Genomic DNA, 20,566 nt, shown 5'->3' with positions numbered 1-20,566 from the left:
TGAAGTTAGCATCCTGCTGATCTTCCCTCTGAATATACTACAGTATAAGCCAGATGAAACCCCTAATTTTGAGATTAGTCAAAATTGGCCTCATGCTGCCACCTGCATGATTTTCATCAACATGTAAAAAAAACCTCAGATGGTATGTCTTGAGTAGATAATAACATTGGAAAGTTCACACATTTTTCCTGAAGTTTATATGAATCAGGTAATTTATGTGGTTATTATCCCTTCAGGAGAAGAGAAGGTTGTCTAAACCTGCGTATATGGCATGCCCCTAGGTTTTTTTTAGCTTAATTAAATAGACTTAACAGATTATTTATAAGCACTTCGATTTATTTCATCTTTGTGTATTTGCATATTAATTAAATAATGGTTATGAAGAATGTCCTTATGGATTGCATATGATTTGCCAATACACATGACAGCTAGCACCACTTTGAAAAGAATATTTATATGTATATTATAACCTAAAAGAAAATTTCTATAAGATGATGTATCCTTGGTATTTAACACCAGATAAGTTATCTAAGATGCATAAAGGTATGTCAAATGAATGTTGGAAATGTAAAAGTAAAGAGGAAACCTTTTTACCATATAGAGCAGACATGTGATAAAGAAAATTTTTTTGGAGTATGAGTCATACTTTAATACAATAAATTTTGAAAATGGAGATAAAAATGAAACCAGAACTTTTTCTTTTGGATTTAATGGAAAAAGAATTAGAAAAAAAATGGAACTTTTTATTATACATGTTGACAGCAGCAAGACTATTGCATGCACAAAAATGGAAGGACACTTTGATTCCTACTATGGATGAATGGTTGCAGAAGTTGATGGAGTTGGCTGAAATGGCAAAACTGACAACTTTGATTAAAGAAAAGAACATAAGTACTTTTGTTTCCACATGGAGAAAGCTTGGTGCTTGATGTGGAAAAGAATGAAAATCTGACCTTGGGTTTAATCGTTTAGACTGATAGATTTTTATAGAAATGGTTTGTTCATATTATTATGAAAAAGCAAAAAGTTGTGATTTGATGTTAATGCCTTATTTTATTGTAATAGAGAGAATAGGAAATCAATGCTTCTTTTTTTTCTTTTTCTTATCTTTCCTCATTTCTCTTTCCCTTTTCCCCCCACCACTGCTTTTCTTTTTTAAAAATATTTTTTATTCTTCTTTTTCACCTTTCACACACATTAATCTTGACTTTAACAGTAGTGTCATCATTATTATACAAATTATTCTACACATCAATCTCATATCCCCACTGATTTTCTATTTACTTTGTATTTTGTATTTTATAATACTTCATAATTCAATAAAAAATGTCGACAGCAAGAAGAATATTTCTATGTGAGTGAAAAGGAACAAATGTTGTTTTAAAAGAACTCTAAAACAGCACAGCATAAGCAGTAATGAGCAAGTGAACAGGGTGAGCAAGCAGCATTTTATCTCATTGTAAATAACATTGTTTACAAAATGTTTTGTGACAACGTTTCATCAATACAATTGAGCAGGAGGAAGAGACAAGGAAAAAAGGAAAAGCAGTGCATTCTGGGAGCTGCAAGTGTAAAAAAATCATAGTAGCTGCTGATTCCAACGGCTGGATCAGAGGTGGGATTCAGCAGGTTCTGACCAGTTCTGGAGAACCGGTAGCGGAAATTTTGAGTAGTTAGGAGAACCGGCAGATACCGCCCCTGACTGGAGATTTTATAGTATCCTTCCCCTGCCACGCCCACCAAGCCACGACCACAGAACTGGTAGTGAAAACATTTGAATCCCACCACTTGGCTGGATCCTAATAACTGTGGCTGCTTATTATGGGTGATTGAACAACTCCTCTCTGCTTGTAGTATAGGTAGTCCTCGACTTACGACCACAATCGAGGCCAAAATTTCTTTTCCTAAGTGAAACACTTGTTAAGTGAGTTTGCCCATTTTACGACCTTTCTTGCCACAGTTGTAAAGTGAATCACTGTAGTGGTTAAATTAGTCAAATTAGTTGTTAAGTAAATCTGGTTTCCCCATTGACTTAGCTTCTCAGACGGTCGCAAAAGGGGATCACGTGACCTCGGGACACTGCAGCCATCATAACTATGAATCAATTGCCAAGTAGCTGAATTTTGATCACAGGATCATGGGGATGCTACAACAGTCGTAAGTGTGAAAATTGTCACAAGTCACTTTTTTCAGTGCCATTGTAACTTTTTTAACAGTCACTAAATGAACTGTTGTAAGACGAGGACTACCTGTATGGAATATAAGGTAACAAATTTCCAGTGAACAAATGATCAGTGAGAATTAATACGAGTTTGTTGGTAGAGTCCCTAACAACTTTTTCCTCTTAATGAGTAGCATCTTTTTGGTGCCTTCAGAGAGTGAGAAGGGAGAACATGAAGAAATAAAAATGTTCTGTTAATGGTGTTGAAGAAACAAAAGAGAACAAAGATAGAAATCTATAGTCCTGACCTAAAATGTTTATGATTAAGAAAAAGTCAGAGAATTGGAACTTCTTGTGTGCCACCTTTCAGCAGGTCAGCACAGGTACAGTTTTATCACATGAAAGAAAAGAGGTGGTACAAAACAGCTGACAAAAGAAAACAAAGCGACAAATACATTGGATGAGCAACTAAAAGCAAGAAGCAATTAGAAGAAATTTTGCACCAAAGGAATTGAGAGACAAATTTGAAATGCTCACCAAAGAAACAGGCTCTGAGCATTTATGGAGGGAGGGGAAAAAAAGGAGAGACAACGCTCAATAGGAGACAAAGAACAATTATATCAGCTGATGACCAACGACCAAAAAGGAGCCAAAACAAATGTATATTACCTCATGAATTGTGTTTTCTTCCAATATTAGGGATTGTGGCTTTGAAAATTAGTTTTTTTTTCCTGCTGATCCACTTAGGGACAAATAACATTGCAAAGTACAGCTACAGCTATATCATTTTGCACCCTGAAGAGATAGTAAGGAAGCTCAAAGAAAATGATATCAGGTAAAAGATGTTGTGTGTAGAGAGTGTTTAGGAATGTGGGTGACTTGGAATAAGGATAATGAAAGAGGTGTGGCAAAAATAAAAATGTATAGAGGAAAGAAATAGGTTTTAATGGCCTTTGATAGGGTAGAAGTGTGGATGTCTTTAATTGGTTTATTTTGTCAGCTCTTTTGTAGTACTACCTTTCTCTGATCTGATAAATCATCATATATTTTAATCTGCTGAAGAGTGGACACACATGGCTCCTTATTTAATGACCACTTGTTTAACAATTATTCAATCTTACAGTGGCACTGATTGATTGGTTGTTACACCAATGGACCTTGTACTTACAGCTGGCACAGTGTCCTTATAGTCATGTGACTATGACCCGGGTACATAGGGTCCAGCTTGTAGTTATGATATTACAGTATCCCATGGTCAGGTGAGCCCAATTTGAACCTTTCCTACTGGTTTTACCCAAACAAAGCCAACAGGGAAGCTGGCAGAAAATTGGAAGTAATAGTCATGTGAGATCCTTGCTTAGCGACTCTGTGCAGGTCTTGCTTAATGATGGCAACCAGGTCTGCCAGAACTGCCATCACTAAGCAACGTGTTCATACGGTTTTTCAATTTATGATGTCATTGCTTGACAACGGAGTTCCCAGTCCTAATTTCGGTTGTTAAGTGAAGGCTACATCTACAAATAGATAATGTTGGATCGGATTGAATTCAATGGAGAAAGAGAGAGGAGAACTGAGTTTGATTCGATTTAAAGCATGATGGCTGGGAATTGAAGTTAAGTTGGATTCTAGGAATTGAAATCCACCAGCCGTACAGTTGCCAAGGTTGGACACCCCAGCTTAAAAGAAAATAGGATATATTGCTGTGCCAAGGTGGAGAGGAGAACGCTCTGGTTTTCAGAAGGGAGCAACAGTGGAGGCTGGTGGCTTCTTATGAGGTGGCTGTGAGGGGCTGAAGAAAGAACGTGCCACTTTATTTTTAGTGATGGGTCCTGGAAGTAACCAGGGATTCAACAGTCCGCTAACTTTTAGCCTTTGAAAGCAGTTGAGACCTGACTTTTTTTAAACTGAAGTGCTGGGATAGGATTGTATAGGTTAGAGATCTCCAAACGTGGCAACTTTAAGACTTGTGGACTTCAACTCCCAGAATTCTCCAGCCAGCAAGTTGAAATCCACAGTCTTAAAGTTGCCAAGTTTGGGGACCCCTGCTATAGTAAGATACAGGTAGTCCTTGACATGTGGCCACAATTGGAAACAAAATTTCCATTCCTAAGCAGACAGTTATATGAGTTATGGCTGATTTTATGATTTTTTTTTTGCCATGGTGGTTAAGTGAATCATTGCAGTTGTTAAGTAAATCATCTGGTTGAGTGTGATTATTGGACACCTAATTAGAAGGTGCTCTTCAGCTAACAGAGTTTAGTTTTGCTAATGACACCAGTGTTCTTGGCACCAGCATGGTATGTTAAGGTGCTTTCTGCTTCAAAGTTCCATAGTAACCCACCTGCTACTTCGCTTTCCTTACAATGTTTAATAATAGCTTGCAGAAGAAGATGCTGTGACTGAACTCACATATAGGAGGGAGCCTCTGTGGCGCAGTGGTTAGAGTGCAGTACTGCAAGCTACCTCTGCAGCCAGCTGCCTACAATTTGGCAGTTCAGATCCCACCAGGCTCCAGGTTGACTCAGCCTTCCATCCTTCCGAGGTGGGTAAAATGAGGACCCAAATTGTTGGGGGCAATAGGCTGACTCTGTAAACTGCTTAGAAAGGCCTGTAAAGCACTATAAAGTGGTATATAAGTCTAAGTGCTATTGCTATTGCTATATAAGGTGCCTTATAGCAGGTTGTGTGAACCCTGCTGCTGCCTGCTGTCTTCAGCTTCAAATCATACAAAGCCTTCCTATGCATTTTTATTTTGAAACAAGTTACTACGCATTGTGTTCAATGGGTTTTTATTCCACGGTAACCGTGTTTGCCTTATCTCTGATTTCACGTTTGTGTTTTGCCAGATGTCCATCTGAACTTCCACTGCCCTTTCTCTTTCTTGGTTTCTTCTTCTGTTTTGAATATAAGCTGGCCATCTGTGCCAGAAAAATGCTGGTCTTTCATGTCCATGTGGGAAGCTGATCCATATCTGAAGCAGCTACTGAAAAGAATGTGAGGAAAACAGTTGTGTTTATGGAAATGTTTTCGTGGGCTCTTGTTAAAGCACTCAGCATTCCAGTGCATTCCAGCCAAGCCACTCTGCAGTTTGCTGAAGTGTCAAAGGGAGTATCTCTTGTACTTTGCTGCCTGCTTGTTATGTCATTTCATTTCTTTTGTTTACGTACAGCTGGCCCAAGAGGGGGGCTGAGAGAAAAAAAAAAATCAAAATGCCATTCCTTCCTATTTTGCTGCCTGAGTTAGTCACTCATTATTCTTTCACCATAAGGAAACTGGCCTGTTGAATGTCGGTTTACCTCTGCTTTTTTCCTGATATGTACTGATTTGCATTCCAAAGAAAGTGGGGCTTAGTTTGACATTTTTTGGATGCAAGTTTAATTGTTGAAGGAAAGGTTGCTTCTATAAATAGGAGATATTACCTCATATAATGTGTTAAGGGACTAGTCACACCAGAACTTCATGTTAAACTTTCACATCTTTGTAATAATAATATTTTTCATTAACAGCAGACTATACATCCTTGGTATCCACAAGGAAACAGGGATATTGACATTTTCTTTGTGGTTTTGTTTTCTACACAGAGATGTAACACTACAACCTTGAGCAAATATACATGATGTGATCCTGAATGATCTTATAATAGCATTCTTTCCTTCACTCCCTTATCTTCCTGATAAGCATTCGTTGGTGACATCCTGTCACATTTCCATTACTGTATGTTAGGGTTGGAGAACCTGTATCCTTCCAGATGTTTTCAGAACTGACCATGCTAGCTGGAGCCGTTGAAAGCTGACATTTGGCAACATCTGCAGGGTCACCAAGTCACCACTCCTGGGCTATTGGCAGAGCATGCGAGTTTAAGAAGGGACTACAAATACACACATACACACACACACACACACACACACACACACAGAATTTTTCCAGTTTATTTAATCAGAAATGAATGCGGTCTGATTTGCCTAGCAAGCATGTCATTTGAAAAAGCTGTTGTAGCAATTGAGCATCCACCCAGCCATTTATCTCTTTATGTTGTGGGTCTGGAAGGAGTACGTGAATAATAAATAATAAATAATAAAGCCTCTACAAGTGCTGGTTTTCTTGGGGGTGAAATGGGAATTCGAGTTATCTCTTCAAACCTTTACTTACTTTTCAAAGTTGCTTTTAGTGGTAGCTTCTATGCCTGACCCATGGCTGTAATGTAACACCCTTCCTCATCAAATGTTAATTGGAGAGAGGGGCAGCATAGATTTTCTCTCAAAATGACTCTTGTCCTCCATGAGCAAAATAGTATATGCTTTGCAGCTGCAGGAAGATCTGAACTGGGACTCTTCTTCCTATGCAAGTCACACAGTTGGAAATCAGTGTGAATCACAATTAGTAGAAGAGGGTGTGGAAGGAAGGGAACAAGAAAAATTGTTAAAAATGCTCTGATATTTATTTTAGTTTTTGGAGTGGGGGTGGTTTACATGTTTTCAACACATTCTATTATACCAAAGCAGCTTATATAAATATTTCCATCTGTCTTGGCTAAAGGGATGTTACACTATTAGTAATCAACTGTAGTTCTCATGATGCTCCACAAACTTGTATTTCATTTATTTTTCAATTGCGGAAAAACATGGAAGAGCAAAATCCTGCCCACTTCATATAGATTAAGCCTATTTCCTAGGAGAAAATGGTTTGCATTTATTCAGGGTTGTCTTTAATGCAAAGAATATACACTCACTTGACTGGGATTATTTGATCTTTTTAAACATGACCTCTCACCTCCTTTTCAAACAATTTTTTGTTTTACATTCCCTTTGATTCCATCTGCTTGTAAAGTCAGGCTTACACATGTATTTAGGTACAGCTATCTATGTATCTAGATAGGTTGATCAATGTTCATTTTCAGCTGCTTTGGCGTAAAAAAGCAGCAAGAATGATATTTCTTCAGTAAATGCCAGTCTTTGGAATATTCCTTTCTTCCTTTTTTAAAGTGCCATAGTTGCTTACAGTATCATTTTATTTACGTCAAAGCAGTCAGAAGACACAAGTCAAAGTATTTTCTTTAAACCATTTATGATTCCTGTTTGGTTATTCATTTAAACTGCATATTATTGTAGAAAATAATTGAATTTTCTGGAAATCCAGAACTAACAGATCGAAAGTGCTGTGAGATTCTTTAAAACTGGCCTATGCTTGTGTGAATGCACACATGCTGCCATAAGTAGGTAGCTATGCTGAATTCTAAACTAAGACTTGGAACTATACTAACATTACATATAACATAACATAAAAATAAATGTCACACTGGGCTCTTGGTCATTTCCTTTGAATTGAGGATACTATGTGTATTGCCCTGGACTTAACAAATGTAAGAGATAGTTCCTTCCTCACTTTGTAAAATGTCTAAGGAAATGTCCTTGATTTTTGTCTTGGTTTTTGTTTCCAGACTCCTCTTCCAGAGAGTGAATCAACTCTGGTGCCTGGCCACAACTTAAACCAGGTAATAAATATGACATGTGTGCAAATAGAAAAAAAGTATCAGCTATAATATAACACTCATTCCTTGAGGTCTAGCACCACCATCTCTAAATAAGTATTCTCTACAAAAGTTGCCCATTCCAGGCAGTTTCGTTGTAATGCCAACATCTCCAGAAGATTCCAAGTTTGGGAAGGTGGACCTCTGTGGTTCACTGTAATGCTACACATACCCTGTTTCTCCAACAATATGGCCTCCCCCAATAGGAAGTCCCAGCATGTTTTATAGGCATGAAATGAAATTAAGCCCCTCCCCCCAAATTAAGGCCTATATTAAAACATGCGAAATGGGGGGAAATGGTGGGGGCTTGCCGTTAGGAAGTACTTTTGTTGCACACCCGGATATGGTGCTGCCTGCGTTGACCCCTATACCAAGTGCCCCATCAATGCCGAGGTCAACATCCAAGCCATCGCCACCCTCCTGAAGATGCAAGGGGGGAATTAAGTCATCCCCGAAAAGATGGCCTAGCCATTTTTCGGCACTCAAAAAAATATAAAAATAAGACCCAGCATTATATGAGAAACACGGTAGTAGTAACCATCTCAGCCAGCAACGAATTTACTAATGGAAGTCCTTTGTTCAGATCTGTATTCTGCTTTGAATTTGTTCATTTTGTATTTGACCTATTTTTTCCACTGTCTAGGTGAACTATTCTAATTATTAAAATAAGTTGGTCCTTGTAGAATAATGTGATCACATGAAAATACTACTTAACTTTTAAAGTTGTTTATTAGTAAAGGTATTTATTCATAGTATAAGAGCTGGAGGCATCTCATGTTCCTTACTGATTCTGTTGACCACAAGAATGTAACATTTATATTTAGGAATCCTGGTTGTTAATTTTTGATTGGTGTTTTTGTTGTGAACATACAGAATTTATGCAAATTCAGGTCACACATTTTTTGAGATTCAAAGTCAGAACAGGCATTTCAAAACACCCACATACCACCTGTTTGCATCTCCTGAAAACCTGCTTAAATTTTACATGAGAGTTTTTTAAAAAAATAATCAGAGCTCAAAATGTATTTGTTTACAACTCTGATTTAAGTAGCTTTTCAGGAGATGCCAACAAATGCATTTGAGGTCAGGAAAACATGTTTTTATAGGAATTACCTGAATATGAACAGAATAGAGCTGAAAGGGACCTTGGAGGTCTTCTAGTCCAGCTCTTTGCTCAAGCAGGAGACCCTATACTACTTCAGAAAAGTGACTGTCTGGCCTCTTCTCTGAAATAGTGTAGATTCTCCTGCTTGAACAGGGGGATGGACTAGAAGACCTCCAAGGTCCCTTCTAGCTTTATTCTATTCCTATACAGATAATATAGATCTTTTTATCGAATTTTAAAAATATTTTACCACCCACATGCTTTTTAGTCACTTTTAAATGCACCTATAAGCAGGGGTGGGATTCAAATTTCTTAACAACTGGTTCTGTGGGGATGGCCTAATTTGTGGGTGTGGCTTGGTGGTCACATGACTGGCTGGGTGTGGCTTGTATATAAATATGGTAAATATTTATGTAAATATTGAATTTTTTTATAAAAAAGAGTAACTTTTACCCAAAATCAGGCAAAGCAGGCAGGCAAATTGAGTTGCTTACAGAATCACAGATTCACCAAGAGATCTACCTTTCTGCAATCTATTGCCTGAGTCTGTCACATAAAATTTGCTTTCAAGCAAACTCACAAAATTAACTCACAACACACCATGTATGTAAATATTGAATTTTTTTTTTATATAAAAAAGAGCAACTTTTACCCAAAATCAGGCAAAGCAGGCAGGCAGATTGAGTTGCTCCCAGAATCACAGATTCACTCAGAGATCTACCATTCTGCAATCTATTGCCCGAGTCTGCACTGAAAAATAGAAGCTTCAGTCCCAAGGAAGGTTCAGCTCTGCTTTTAGATTAGCTAGAAAGCAAGAAATCCAACGATTTCTGCTTTCTAGCTAATCTAAATATCACAGCTGATGGTCGGAGAAAAAAAAAGGAAAAATAGCAACTTATCAAAAATTAGGTGAAGGCACAAGGAGGCAAGTTGGATGGCGTGCATGCCAGGTAAGGAGTGAGTGGGCAGGGAGAGGAGGGGTGGGGCTAGCCAGTGGTATGATTTGCTGGTTCTCTTAACTGAGCAGAATCATAACAACCAGTTCTGTAGAATCAGTCCGACAAGGTAGAATCCCACCCCTGCCTGTAAGACACAAGGGATAAGATTACAGGTAGTCCTCAACTTAGGACCACAATTGTGATTGAAATTTCTGTCCTAAAGTTTTTGTAGTCATAAGATGAGTCATACCAAACTTTACAATCATTTTTATGGCAATTATTAAGCGAATCCCTGCAGTTGTTAAGTGAATGGCATGATCATTAACCAAATCCAGCTTCCCCAACGGGTGTTTTTATGCCACCTTTTCCCAGAAATTGGCAACCAGTCATAAATGCAAGCTAGCAGTAGCCAAGCATCCAAATTGCAATCACTGACCGTGGGAGTGTTGCGACACTTGCAAGTGTGAGTATAGGTCATAAGTCACTTGTTTCCAAGGCTATCATAACTTTGAACAGTAATTAAACAAACGGTTGCAAGCCAAGGATCACCTGTATCGATGGCTATGAAGCAAGATGATTATGGAACACCCTGTGAATCAGAGGCAGTGTGAGTTGCAATAACATTTATTGGCTGATATGAATTGGGAGATATTTAGACAGGCCATCTCCGTTGTGGGAGTACAATTCTAGAGCTTAGTGTTGCTTTTCTCATTTTTTTTTAAAAAAATTATTTTTACTTGTATAAAGATTGCGTATTTTTTGCTCCATAAGACACACTTTTCCCCTCCAAGAGTGGATGGAAACGTCTGTGCGTCTTATGGAGCGAATATCGCAGCTGGGACATGGTGGCGGGGTCCTTTTACAGGTGCTGAACCTCGCCGGAGTGCAGGAGTCAATAGGCAGAGCTGGCACATGAGAGGACACCTAACTGTGGTCCTCTCAGGCTCCACCTCCTTCCCTCACTACACTACTGCTCCACATTCGGCGCTCCACATGCCCAGGGAGACGGCGCTCCAGATTCATATTTTGTTTTCTTCGTTTCCTCCTCGAAACTTAGATGTGTCTTATGGAGAGAAAAATACGGGTATTTGCAAAGAGAAGTGTTTGTCAATATAGTGCAAGTGTTTCTGCTGATGCTTTGGCTAGAGATGACTTCTTAAGGCATGGCCAAGTTAGTATTCACTGACTTTCACTTTCACTGAATATCTGGAAGATGAGATCAAGTGCAGTAGCCCCTCTTGCATTTTATTTTGCAGGCTTCCTCCAACAAAATCCGGAGAGCAGGAAGGCTCCTCTGCGCACACTTGGTAGTCATGTATCCAGATTTAATCCGTGATCATAAGCATCACCTCCGGCTTCACAGGTACATATACATGTGGGCCCCTGGAGCAAGAAATTAAAAGCAACTGTCACTTCTGTTTCTTCCCCCCACCACTCCGGTCCCCGGTCCCTCATGGCCTAGATTGAAAATGAGGTACAGGTAGATGACGCTGCCATTTTCTCTAAAGATTTTATGAGTGCCCTCACAAGCAAAACATCCAGGGAAGAGTTACATGAGAACAATGAGGCTTCTGAGTGTAGATTTGCACAAGTCTGGAACTCTTTACTTGACAGTATTCAGTGTTCGTTGAATTAGCTGTTCTGGAAGAAAAACCTTGCAGAATCTTGTATAAGAATTATTTGTTTCTGCAATCATTAAGAAGCCATATCTATCTATCTATCTATCTATCTATCTATCTATCTATCTATCTATCTATCTATCTATCTATCTATCTTTTATTTATATTTTATATTTCTTAACAGTCCATCTTCCTTAGAGAGGATCTCTGACCGGTATGACTTATGGGGGCATTTATTTGCATTCATTTTTACCTGTATATATACTGTAGGTTTACATGATCATAGGGATAATGAAACAAAATCTTTAAAAAGTTATAATATTTATGTAGTTACTTACCAAGCACATCTAAATTATATGAAAGAAAACCAAAATATCTTTACAACCCCCAAGGCCTGCCTCAACTTTTGAGCACCCCCAAAGTTTGGAAATTGAAAATTGAAAAATTTGACATGCCCTAAAATTGGATATGCATGTATATCAAAGTGGTTTTATACTACCTGCTCTCTGATTAATGGTGGGTTTCAAAGTAGTTTGCCACCCGTTCGGTGGGCGTGGCTTGATGGGCACACTTTGTACGTGCGCGTGTGCACTTTGCGCTTGCTCCAAACACGCACTTTGCGCACACGCAGAGGCTTTCCTTCTCATCTCCTGCAACCCTGCACTCTCTCTGTAGCTTCAACCGCTGACCCGTGGCAATCTGCTGTGCCGCAAAAAGCAGCTGCACTTCAAAAGCAGGGAATAAAGTTCATTATGGGAGCCCAGGTGGGCAGGTGGGCCCAACAGCAGCTCATCAGAGAGGACTGGTTCGGTCTCTGCTCCTCTTCGGTGCTACCGGTACGCCAGAACTGAGCCGAATCGGTAGAATAGCACCACTCTCTCTGATGCTCTTGTGTGAATTGATTAGAGTTTCCTGATTAGAGATGAAGTGGAATTAGAATGTTAAGTTTCCAAGATACCTAACGTTGGACTTTTTGGGAGTATGGAGTAAAGTGCTGAATGCAGAATTCTCAGAGTTATAGTCCGTGTTCCTTAAAGGTTGATAAATCTTGGAAAAATGTGACACTCTGTTTTTATCCTTCCATTCCTGGTAAAGCCAAATCGTTCTAATTTAAGATGTTGATTCCATAGTGGATACTTCTTGGAAAACTATGGCTTAATGCAAGAAGTCTTCTCTTCTGTTGCTCCCCAGCATGCTAACTCTGATCTGGGAGTCACAAAGTAGGGCTTTTGCCAACTTATGGGAACAATTTTTTGGTTAAATGATGTCTGGAATTCTTCTAAAGGACCTAAATCAGGAAACTTCAGTAACATATGTACCTGTTTTCTGTCCCCAACAATGGATGAAAAGGGACAGTAGCATCCATGACAAACCACAATGATCTCTTTAAAATGGAGGGACATGAAGCTATGCACAAACACAAGTATAACCATTAGTTTACTCAGCTCCAAAGAATTCCCATGCTCAGAGGAGAGATATTTCTTTGATCCCTGCATTTTCCAAACATTTATTTAGTGATCCATGATTGCAGAAAATGTGAGAAACATTGACCTGAAGCTTTATCAGTGAACCTGGAATTTGAAACATGCCCTCTTAGTTATCTTGATCTCAAAAACACTTAGAAATCACCGTCCTTTTGTGTTTCTTTCAGGCAGTGTTGTTCTGGGAAGGAGTTGGTAGATGCACTCCTTAGTGCAGGACTTTCGGTGCAGACCCGGAGCCAGGCTCTTGGGCTTTGTCAAGTGTTGATGGATGAAGGAGTACTGGCTCATGGTAAGTTCACTCTCTGTGTGAGAAAAAAAATATATGGCAGTTTGCAAAATACTCTTATCTGCGTTGCTTTTAGTGAAAATCCTAGTCTTTGATTCTCTCTTTGTTTTATCTAATGATATTTATTGGTCGTGTAATATCCTCAGCAGAGGTGGTATTCAGCAGGTTCTGACCAGTTCTGGAGAACTGGTAGCAGAAATTTTGAATAGTTTGGAGAACCGGGAAATACCATTTCTAGTTGGCTCCGCCCCCATCTATTCTCTGCCTCCCGAGTCCTAGCTGATGGGCTGGGTCTTCTTTGGTTGCCCTGCACAGGAGAACAGAGTTGGAAAGCAGGTTAGTGGGGTGGGAAGGGAATGGGATTGTGCAGTAACCTTCCCCTAAGAGTGGAGTGGGAATGGAGATTTTACAATATCCTTCCCCTGCCATGCCCACCAAGCCACACCCACCAAGCAACACCACACCCACCAAGCCACACCCACAGAACTGGTAGTAAAAATTTTGAATCCCACCACTGATCCTCAAACTTTATACCCAAGGTTTATTTTTAATCACTATTTTAGATTTTTTGAGAACTTTCGTATTATTATGCTCCTAGTTTCAGTACAAGTCCTAGTGGGGAATTCTATATTTATTTACTACAGATATTTCTTGATGTACGACCATAACTGAGTCCCAGATTTCTGTTGCTAAGTGAGACAGGTGTTGAGTAAATTTTGCCCCATTTTACAACCTTTCTGGCCATAGTTGTTAAGTAGATCACTGCAGTTGTTAATGTTAGTCACACGGTTCTTAAGTGAGTCTGGCTTCCCCATTGACTTTGCTTGTTAAAGATCATGAAAGGAGATCATGTGACCCCCCAGGATACTGTGACCGTCATAAATACAAGTCAGTTGCCAAGCGGCTGAATTTTGATCATATGACCCTGGGGATGCTGCACTGGTTGTAAGTGTGAAAAACGGTCGCGTCACTTTTTTCAGTGCCGTTGTAACTTTGAGCAAGTGCTAAATGAACTGTTGTAAGTCGCTTACTGCGTTTTAAATTAATAAGGAAAAAAAAATAATAATAATAGTGATAGTGATACATGCATTGTCAAAGAGAAAACAAAACACACATAAAAAGTGCTATAACAAACAAGTGGAAAAAATACAACCAAAAGTAATATATATATATATATATATATATATATATATATATATATATATATATATATATATATATATATATATATATATATAGATCTTTGGTTGTTCGGGTTTTCTCCCGCGTAAGATTCAAGTATCTAGGCAACGTTTCGATGAAGTCTCATTCATCATCTTCAGGCTTCTGTCTCCAGCTCTGTGCTTCTCAGAGTAATGGAGATTGCAGCTGCTTCCTCCTTTTAACTGCCAGTGGGGGTGGAACTTGATTGGGTGGGGGCTTGGCTGTGTTCTGATTGGGTGGGGGTGTTCTCATTGGTAGGGGTTTGGCTGTGTTCTGATTGGTTGGGGGTTAGCCGTGTTCTGATTGGTTGGAGGCGTGTTCTGTTCAGGAGGGGGCTTGGTTGTGCTCAGGTTAGTTTTAGTTGCTGGGGATTTGAGCTGGAGAGTTGTGATCTTGCTGTTTGGCTTCTAGTTCGTGGTCCTGCTGCATCTTCATAGTGGGTGTCAGTTTGCTTCATGTATGGCTCAGAGGGGTTTGAAGTGGGTAGTGATGCAGCTGCAGTGCAGCTTCTGGTCCATGGTCGTTTCTCATTTTCTGAATGGGTGGGAGTCTGTTTTCTACATGGAAGTGTGGTGGTGGCATCTTGTGTGGCTCTTATGGGTGTGGGTCCAGTGTCCTTCTTCATGTTAGGTACTGCCTGTTCATGAGGGCGGGTTTCCAAATGGCTGGAAGGCGGAGGTGTCATCTCGTTTGTTCATGCTGTGTGGGCGTTTTTCTATCTCTATGGCTTCTCTGATTATTCTGCTGTTGAAGTGTTCGGTTTTGGCGATAGTTCTGGTATTTTTAAAATCAATTTCATGTCCTGTGGCTTTGAGGTGTTGGACCAGGGAAGAGGTCGTTTCTTCTTTTTTGATTGAGTTCTTATGTTCTTCAATGCGTGCACTTATTCTTCTGTTAGTTTGTCCAATGTATGTGTTAGGGCAGGCAGTGCAGGGATTTCAGATACTCCTTGGTTTTCTAATTCGATTTTGTCTTTGGGGTTTCTTAGGATGGTGGATATTTTTTTGTTTGTGCAGAATGCTGTTTTGATGTTGTGTTTTTGGAGGATCTTGCTAATTTTGTCTGTAGTGCCTTTATATATGGGAGGAGGGCTTTTCCGTTTTCTTGTTCTCTGTCTTGGATTTTGGTAGGGGCTTCTTTTTGGATTAGGTGGGTAATCTTCTTTCTTTGGAATCCATTGGCTGTAAGTACGTTGGTGAGAGTGTGTAGTTCGGTTTTTGGTGTTGTTCATCGGCTAAGCATTTTGTTCTGGAGATGAGTGTCTTGGCTACGGAATTGATCTGTGCTGGGTGGTGGTGTGAGAGTGCATGTAGATAGCGGTTAGTATGTGTTTTCTTCTGGTAGATGGTGTGTCCTAGGAGAGCCATTGGATCTTTTGTATACCAAGACATCCAGGAAGGGAAGTTGATTGTTGGCTTCTGTTTCCATGGTGAATTGTATTTTGGGGTGTAGACTGTTGAGGTATGTGAGGAAGTTGTTCAGTTTTTCTTTCCCGTGTGGCCAGATTATGAAGGTGTCATCTACGTATCTGAGCCAGAGTTTGGGTTTGTGGTCGTATTTTTCTAGAGCTTGTGTTTCAAAGTGTTCCATGTAGAGGTTTGCGATGACAGGTGAGAGGGTGATCCCATAGGTGCTCCTTCTATTTGTTTGTATTTTTGTCCATTGTAGGTGAAGTAAGTATTGGATAGGCAGTGGTTGGTTAGATCTAGGATGTGCTTGGGGGTTGTATTTGTTTTGGATGGCTGTCAAGGCTTCTTTTTATTGGCACTTGGGTGAAGAGGGATATGACATCGAAGCTTACTAGTAGGTCGCCAGGTTGTAAGTTTTGTTTCTTTATGATCTCGATGAACTGGAATGAGTTTCTTACGTGTGAGTTGATGGATTCTGCATAGGGTTGTAGTTGTTTGGCAAGAAATTTGGCCAGGTTTTGTAGAGGTGAGCCTATGGAGCTGACTATTGGTCTGAGTGGGGTTCCTTCTTTGTGTATTTTGGGAGACCATAAAGCTTGGGGCATCTGGATGATTTTTCTCTGGGTATGATTCCTTGCTGGATTTCTTCACTGATGGGGGAGGCTTTTATTTTGGATTTGGTAGTTTTTTCTAGGTAGGTGGTGGGGTCTGTCTTTAGGGGTTTGTATGTGGGGTCTTGGAGTAGGTTGGTTAGCTTGGTTTGGTAGTCAGATGTGTTCATTACCACTGTCGCATTGCCCTTGTCTGCTGGTAGGATTATTATGCTGGTGTCTTCTTTCAGGTTAAGTAGTGCAGTTTGTTCTTCTTTGGATAAGTTGCTTTTGGGTGGTTTGCTAGTGCAGAGGATGTTGGTGATTTTGAGTCTGATTTTGTTAGCATCATCAGGGTTGGTTTTGGTCAGGCTGGTTTCAACTCCACATATGATGGTTTCTGTGGGGATGTGTTTGGGAGCGACAGCAAAGTTGAATCCTTTTGAGAGGATCTTGGTTTCAGCTTCAGTGAGGATCTTGTCTGAGATGTTGTGCACTGTTTGTTTCATGTGTGGCTGTGGGGGGAGGAGTTGGTTTCTGGCATTGTTGTAGTTTCCTGAGTTTGTTGGTCTGTGTGTCTGTCTTGAGGATGGTCTGTGTTTCGGCTCTCCAGACAGCGAGTTGTTTGGATTTGTCCCAAAGTAGAGGGTGAATCTTGTTGCTGAGTCTGAGGTGGAGTGTGAGGAGATCTTTGTTGATTTGGTCTAGGAGAAACCTTTTTGTGTGAAGTTCATTTCTAATTAGGGCCAGTTCTGTTCTTTTAAGGATGCGTTTGGTGGCTGCTCTGTTGGTGTGGAATTTCAATTGGAAGCTTGTGGGAATTAAATTTTGATCTCGGCAGTTGCATAGGAATGCAAGGTCACATAAAATGGAGGCTCTTTGGACTTCAAGTTTTTCATAAGTCCTGGTCAGATGGTGGGTTTCCTCCCGTAGAGGTGCAATATTTGTTTTCTGAGGTTCTCGGGTATTTATATGTAGATCTTTGGTTGTTCGGGTTTTCTCCCCGTAAGATTCGAAGTATCTAGGCAACGCTTCGATGAAGTCTCATTCATCATCTTCAGGCTTCTGTCTCCAGCTCTGTGCTTCTCAGAGTAATGGAGATTGCAGCTGCTTCCTTCTTTTAACTGCCAGTGGGGGTGGAACTTGATTGGGTGGGGGCTTGGCTGTGTTCTGATTGGGTGGGGGGGTGTTCTCATTGGTAGGGGGTTTGGCTGTGTTCTGATTGGTTGGGGGGTTAGCCGTGTTCTGATTGGTTGGAGGCGTGTTCTGTTCAGGAGGGGGCTGGCCACACGGGAAAGAAAAACTGAACAACTTCCTCACATACCTCAACAGTCTACACCCCAAAATACAATTCACCATGGAAACAGAAGCCAACAATCAACTTCCCTTCCTGGATGTCTTGGTATACAAAAGATCCAATGGCTCCCTAGGACACACCATCTACCAGAAGAAAACACATACTAACCGCTATCTACATGCACTCTCACACCACCACCCAGCACAGATCAATTCCGTAGAGCAAGACACTCATCTCCAGAACAAAATGCTTAGCCGATGAACAACACCAAAAACCGAACTACACACTCTCACCAACGTACTTACAGCCAATGGATTCCAAAGAAAGAAGATTACCCACCTAATCCAAAAAGAAGCCCCTACCAAAATCCAAGACAGAGAACAAGAAAACGGAAAAGCCCTCCTCCCATATATAAAAGGCACTACAGACAAAATTAGCAAGATCCTCCAAAAACACAACATCAAAACAGCATTCTGCACAAACAAAAAATATCCACCATCCTAAGAAACCCCAAAGACAAAATCGAATTAGAAAACCAAGGAGTATACGAAATCCCCTGCACTGCCTGCCCTAACACATACATTGGACAAACTAACAGAAGAATAAGTGCACGCATTGAAGAACATAAGAACTCAATCAAAAAGAAGAAACGACCTCTTCCCTGGTCCAACACCTCAAAGCCACAGGACATGAAATTGATTTTAAAAATACCAGAACTATCGCCAAAACCGAACACTTCAACAGCAGAATAATCAGAGAAGCCATAGAGATAGAAAAACGCCCACACAGCATGAACAAACGAGATGACACCTCCCGCCTTCCAGCCATTTGGAAACCCGCCCTCATGAACAGACGAGTACCTAACATGAAGAAGGACACTGGACCCACACCCATAAGAGCCACACAAGATGCCACCACCACACTTCCATGTAGAAAACAGACTCCCACCCATTCAGAAAATGAGAAACGACCATGGACCAGAAGCTGCACTGCAGCTGCATCACTACCCACTTCAAACCCTCTGAGCCATACATGAAGCAAACTGACACCCACTATGAAGATGCAGCAGGACCACGAACTAGAAGCCAAACAGCAAGATCACAACTCTCCAGCTCAAATCCCCAGCAACTAAAACTAACCTGAGCACAACCAAGCCCCTCCTGAACAGAACACGCCTCCAACCAATCAGAACACGGCTAACCCCCAACCAATCAGAACACAGCCAAACCCCTACCAATGAGAACACCCCCACCCAATCAGAACACAGCCAAGCCCCACCCAATCAAGTTCCACCCCACTGGCAGTTAAAAGGAGGAAGCAGCTGCAATCTCCATTACTCTGAGAAGCACAGAGCTGGAGACAGAAGCCTGAAGATGATGAATGAGACTTCATCAAACGTTGCCTAGATACTTCGAATCTTACGCGGGAGAAACCCAACAACCAAAGATCTACATATAAATACCCGCAGAACCTCAGAAAACATATATATATATATATATATATATATATATATATATATATATATATATATATATATATATATATATATATATATATATGTGTGTGTGTCTTTTTTATGACCATAAGCAGTTACAATTTTATATTTTTTATTTCACCAGCACTGGCATAGTAATACGATGTTAAGAAACAAAAGAATGGTTGACTGCAAAGAAAACCAATTTGTGCTCAAGTGTTATGTACTACTCTGTGTATCTCTCTCTGTGTTCACAGCTCACATCCAGGGTTCCCACGCAGATATTAAAAAACGTGGGTGAAAGTGGTCATTTCTGTCTGATTTGCCGCGAATGGTGGAAAAGTAGGAGGAGACATGCCATTAACCTTTAGGTATAGGGAATTCATATCATGTCTTAGTTCATTTTATGATTTCCAAAGGAAATCTAAATCTGTGCAGCAAGCCTGTACTTTTTATGTCTTCTTTCTTCCTTCCTTCCTGGTGTATTTTGTTTCTACTCTTTGTTTTCTTTGTTAGTCAGATGTTAGCTATATTTTTATAAAGCCAACAAATAACAAAGTATGAGCATAATCCAAAGACACATGATGTACTAACCTTGCTGAAATTAAACAGATGTAATCCATCAATTCCTGGGGTGGAAGACCAGTAGGACATCCACTTTTGAATTTTGTGGAAGAAAGGCAAGGTACAAAATAGAATCCAATCTGTAAATCAAAGGAAATGGAGTCTCCGAGCAGTGTTTTTAAACCATGGGAACTTTAAAAAAGTGGGGCCTTCAACTCCTAGAATTTCACAGCCAGCATGCTCTAAAAGTTCCCAAGGTTGAAAGACTTCCTCAGAATCTTTGTTTTTGTGAGAAATTGGATGGTTGCTTGATTGATTGGTCTGGCAATGAGGTCACAAAGCCAGTTACATATCTTATTGTGTCATCAGTCTCTTCCCTACTAACACTAAGAGGTACATGCTGGTCATCCACCCAGCACTCATTTTTTTTCTCATTTGCCTCAAGGGAGCTTGCTTTGATCAACTCTTGAGGTAGGCTCTGATTTCTCTACAGCAGGGCTGTCAAGCTCCTGGCCCCTGGGCTGGATGTGTCACATGCTGGCCAGGCCCATGCCTGGTTTAGGGAAGGGAGAAAAAGTCCCAACGTCACATGATGTCACAGTGACAACGTGAGTTTGATTCTACAGGTTCGCGCCTATTTGCTAGAACTAGTTGTTAACATTCTAAGCAGTCCGGAGAACTGATTGTTAGAAGAAATTACTGGCCTAATCCTGTAAGGAAGGCAGGAAGGAAACATTCTGGTGTTGCTTACAGAAACTGCCTCTCCATTAACCCTTGTTACATTCTTGGCAGGACTAGACTTCCTGTCTCTGGAACTTCTCTGAAGTTTTTTCTCCCTCCTTTGCTGGTACTTTGCTTGTGTGGAGTGACCATTCAAAGTTACAATGACACTGAAAAAAGTGACATGAC

At 40.3% G+C, this 20,566-nt stretch overlaps 1 protein-coding gene across 4 annotated transcripts in view; it reads left to right on the top strand.

The window, feature by feature from the left end:
* Positions 1–20,566, top strand: part of RAPGEF3 (Rap guanine nucleotide exchange factor 3) — a 73,464-nt gene that overhangs the window by 22,448 nt on the left and 30,450 nt on the right. For all 4 annotated transcript variants that reach the window (XM_087925494.1, XM_087925493.1, XM_087925495.1 and 1 more), the window contains 3 exons: positions 7,599–7,652; positions 10,988–11,094; positions 13,002–13,123. In XM_087925494.1, the coding sequence (XP_087781620.1) occupies positions 7,599–7,652; positions 10,988–11,094; positions 13,002–13,123 (283 nt within the window). The remainder of the gene's footprint in view (positions 1–7,598; positions 7,653–10,987; positions 11,095–13,001; positions 13,124–20,566) is intronic.

The sequence above is a fragment of the Pseudonaja textilis genome, chromosome 2 (assembly GCF_049901715.1).
Source record: "Pseudonaja textilis isolate UNSWEBS1 chromosome 2, rPseTex1.2, whole genome shotgun sequence".
NCBI classification, from domain to species: Eukaryota; Metazoa; Chordata; class Lepidosauria; order Squamata; family Elapidae; genus Pseudonaja; species Pseudonaja textilis.
The sequence above is the reverse complement of the archived record's forward strand: the minus strand, read 5'-3'. Positions and strand labels throughout refer to the sequence as shown.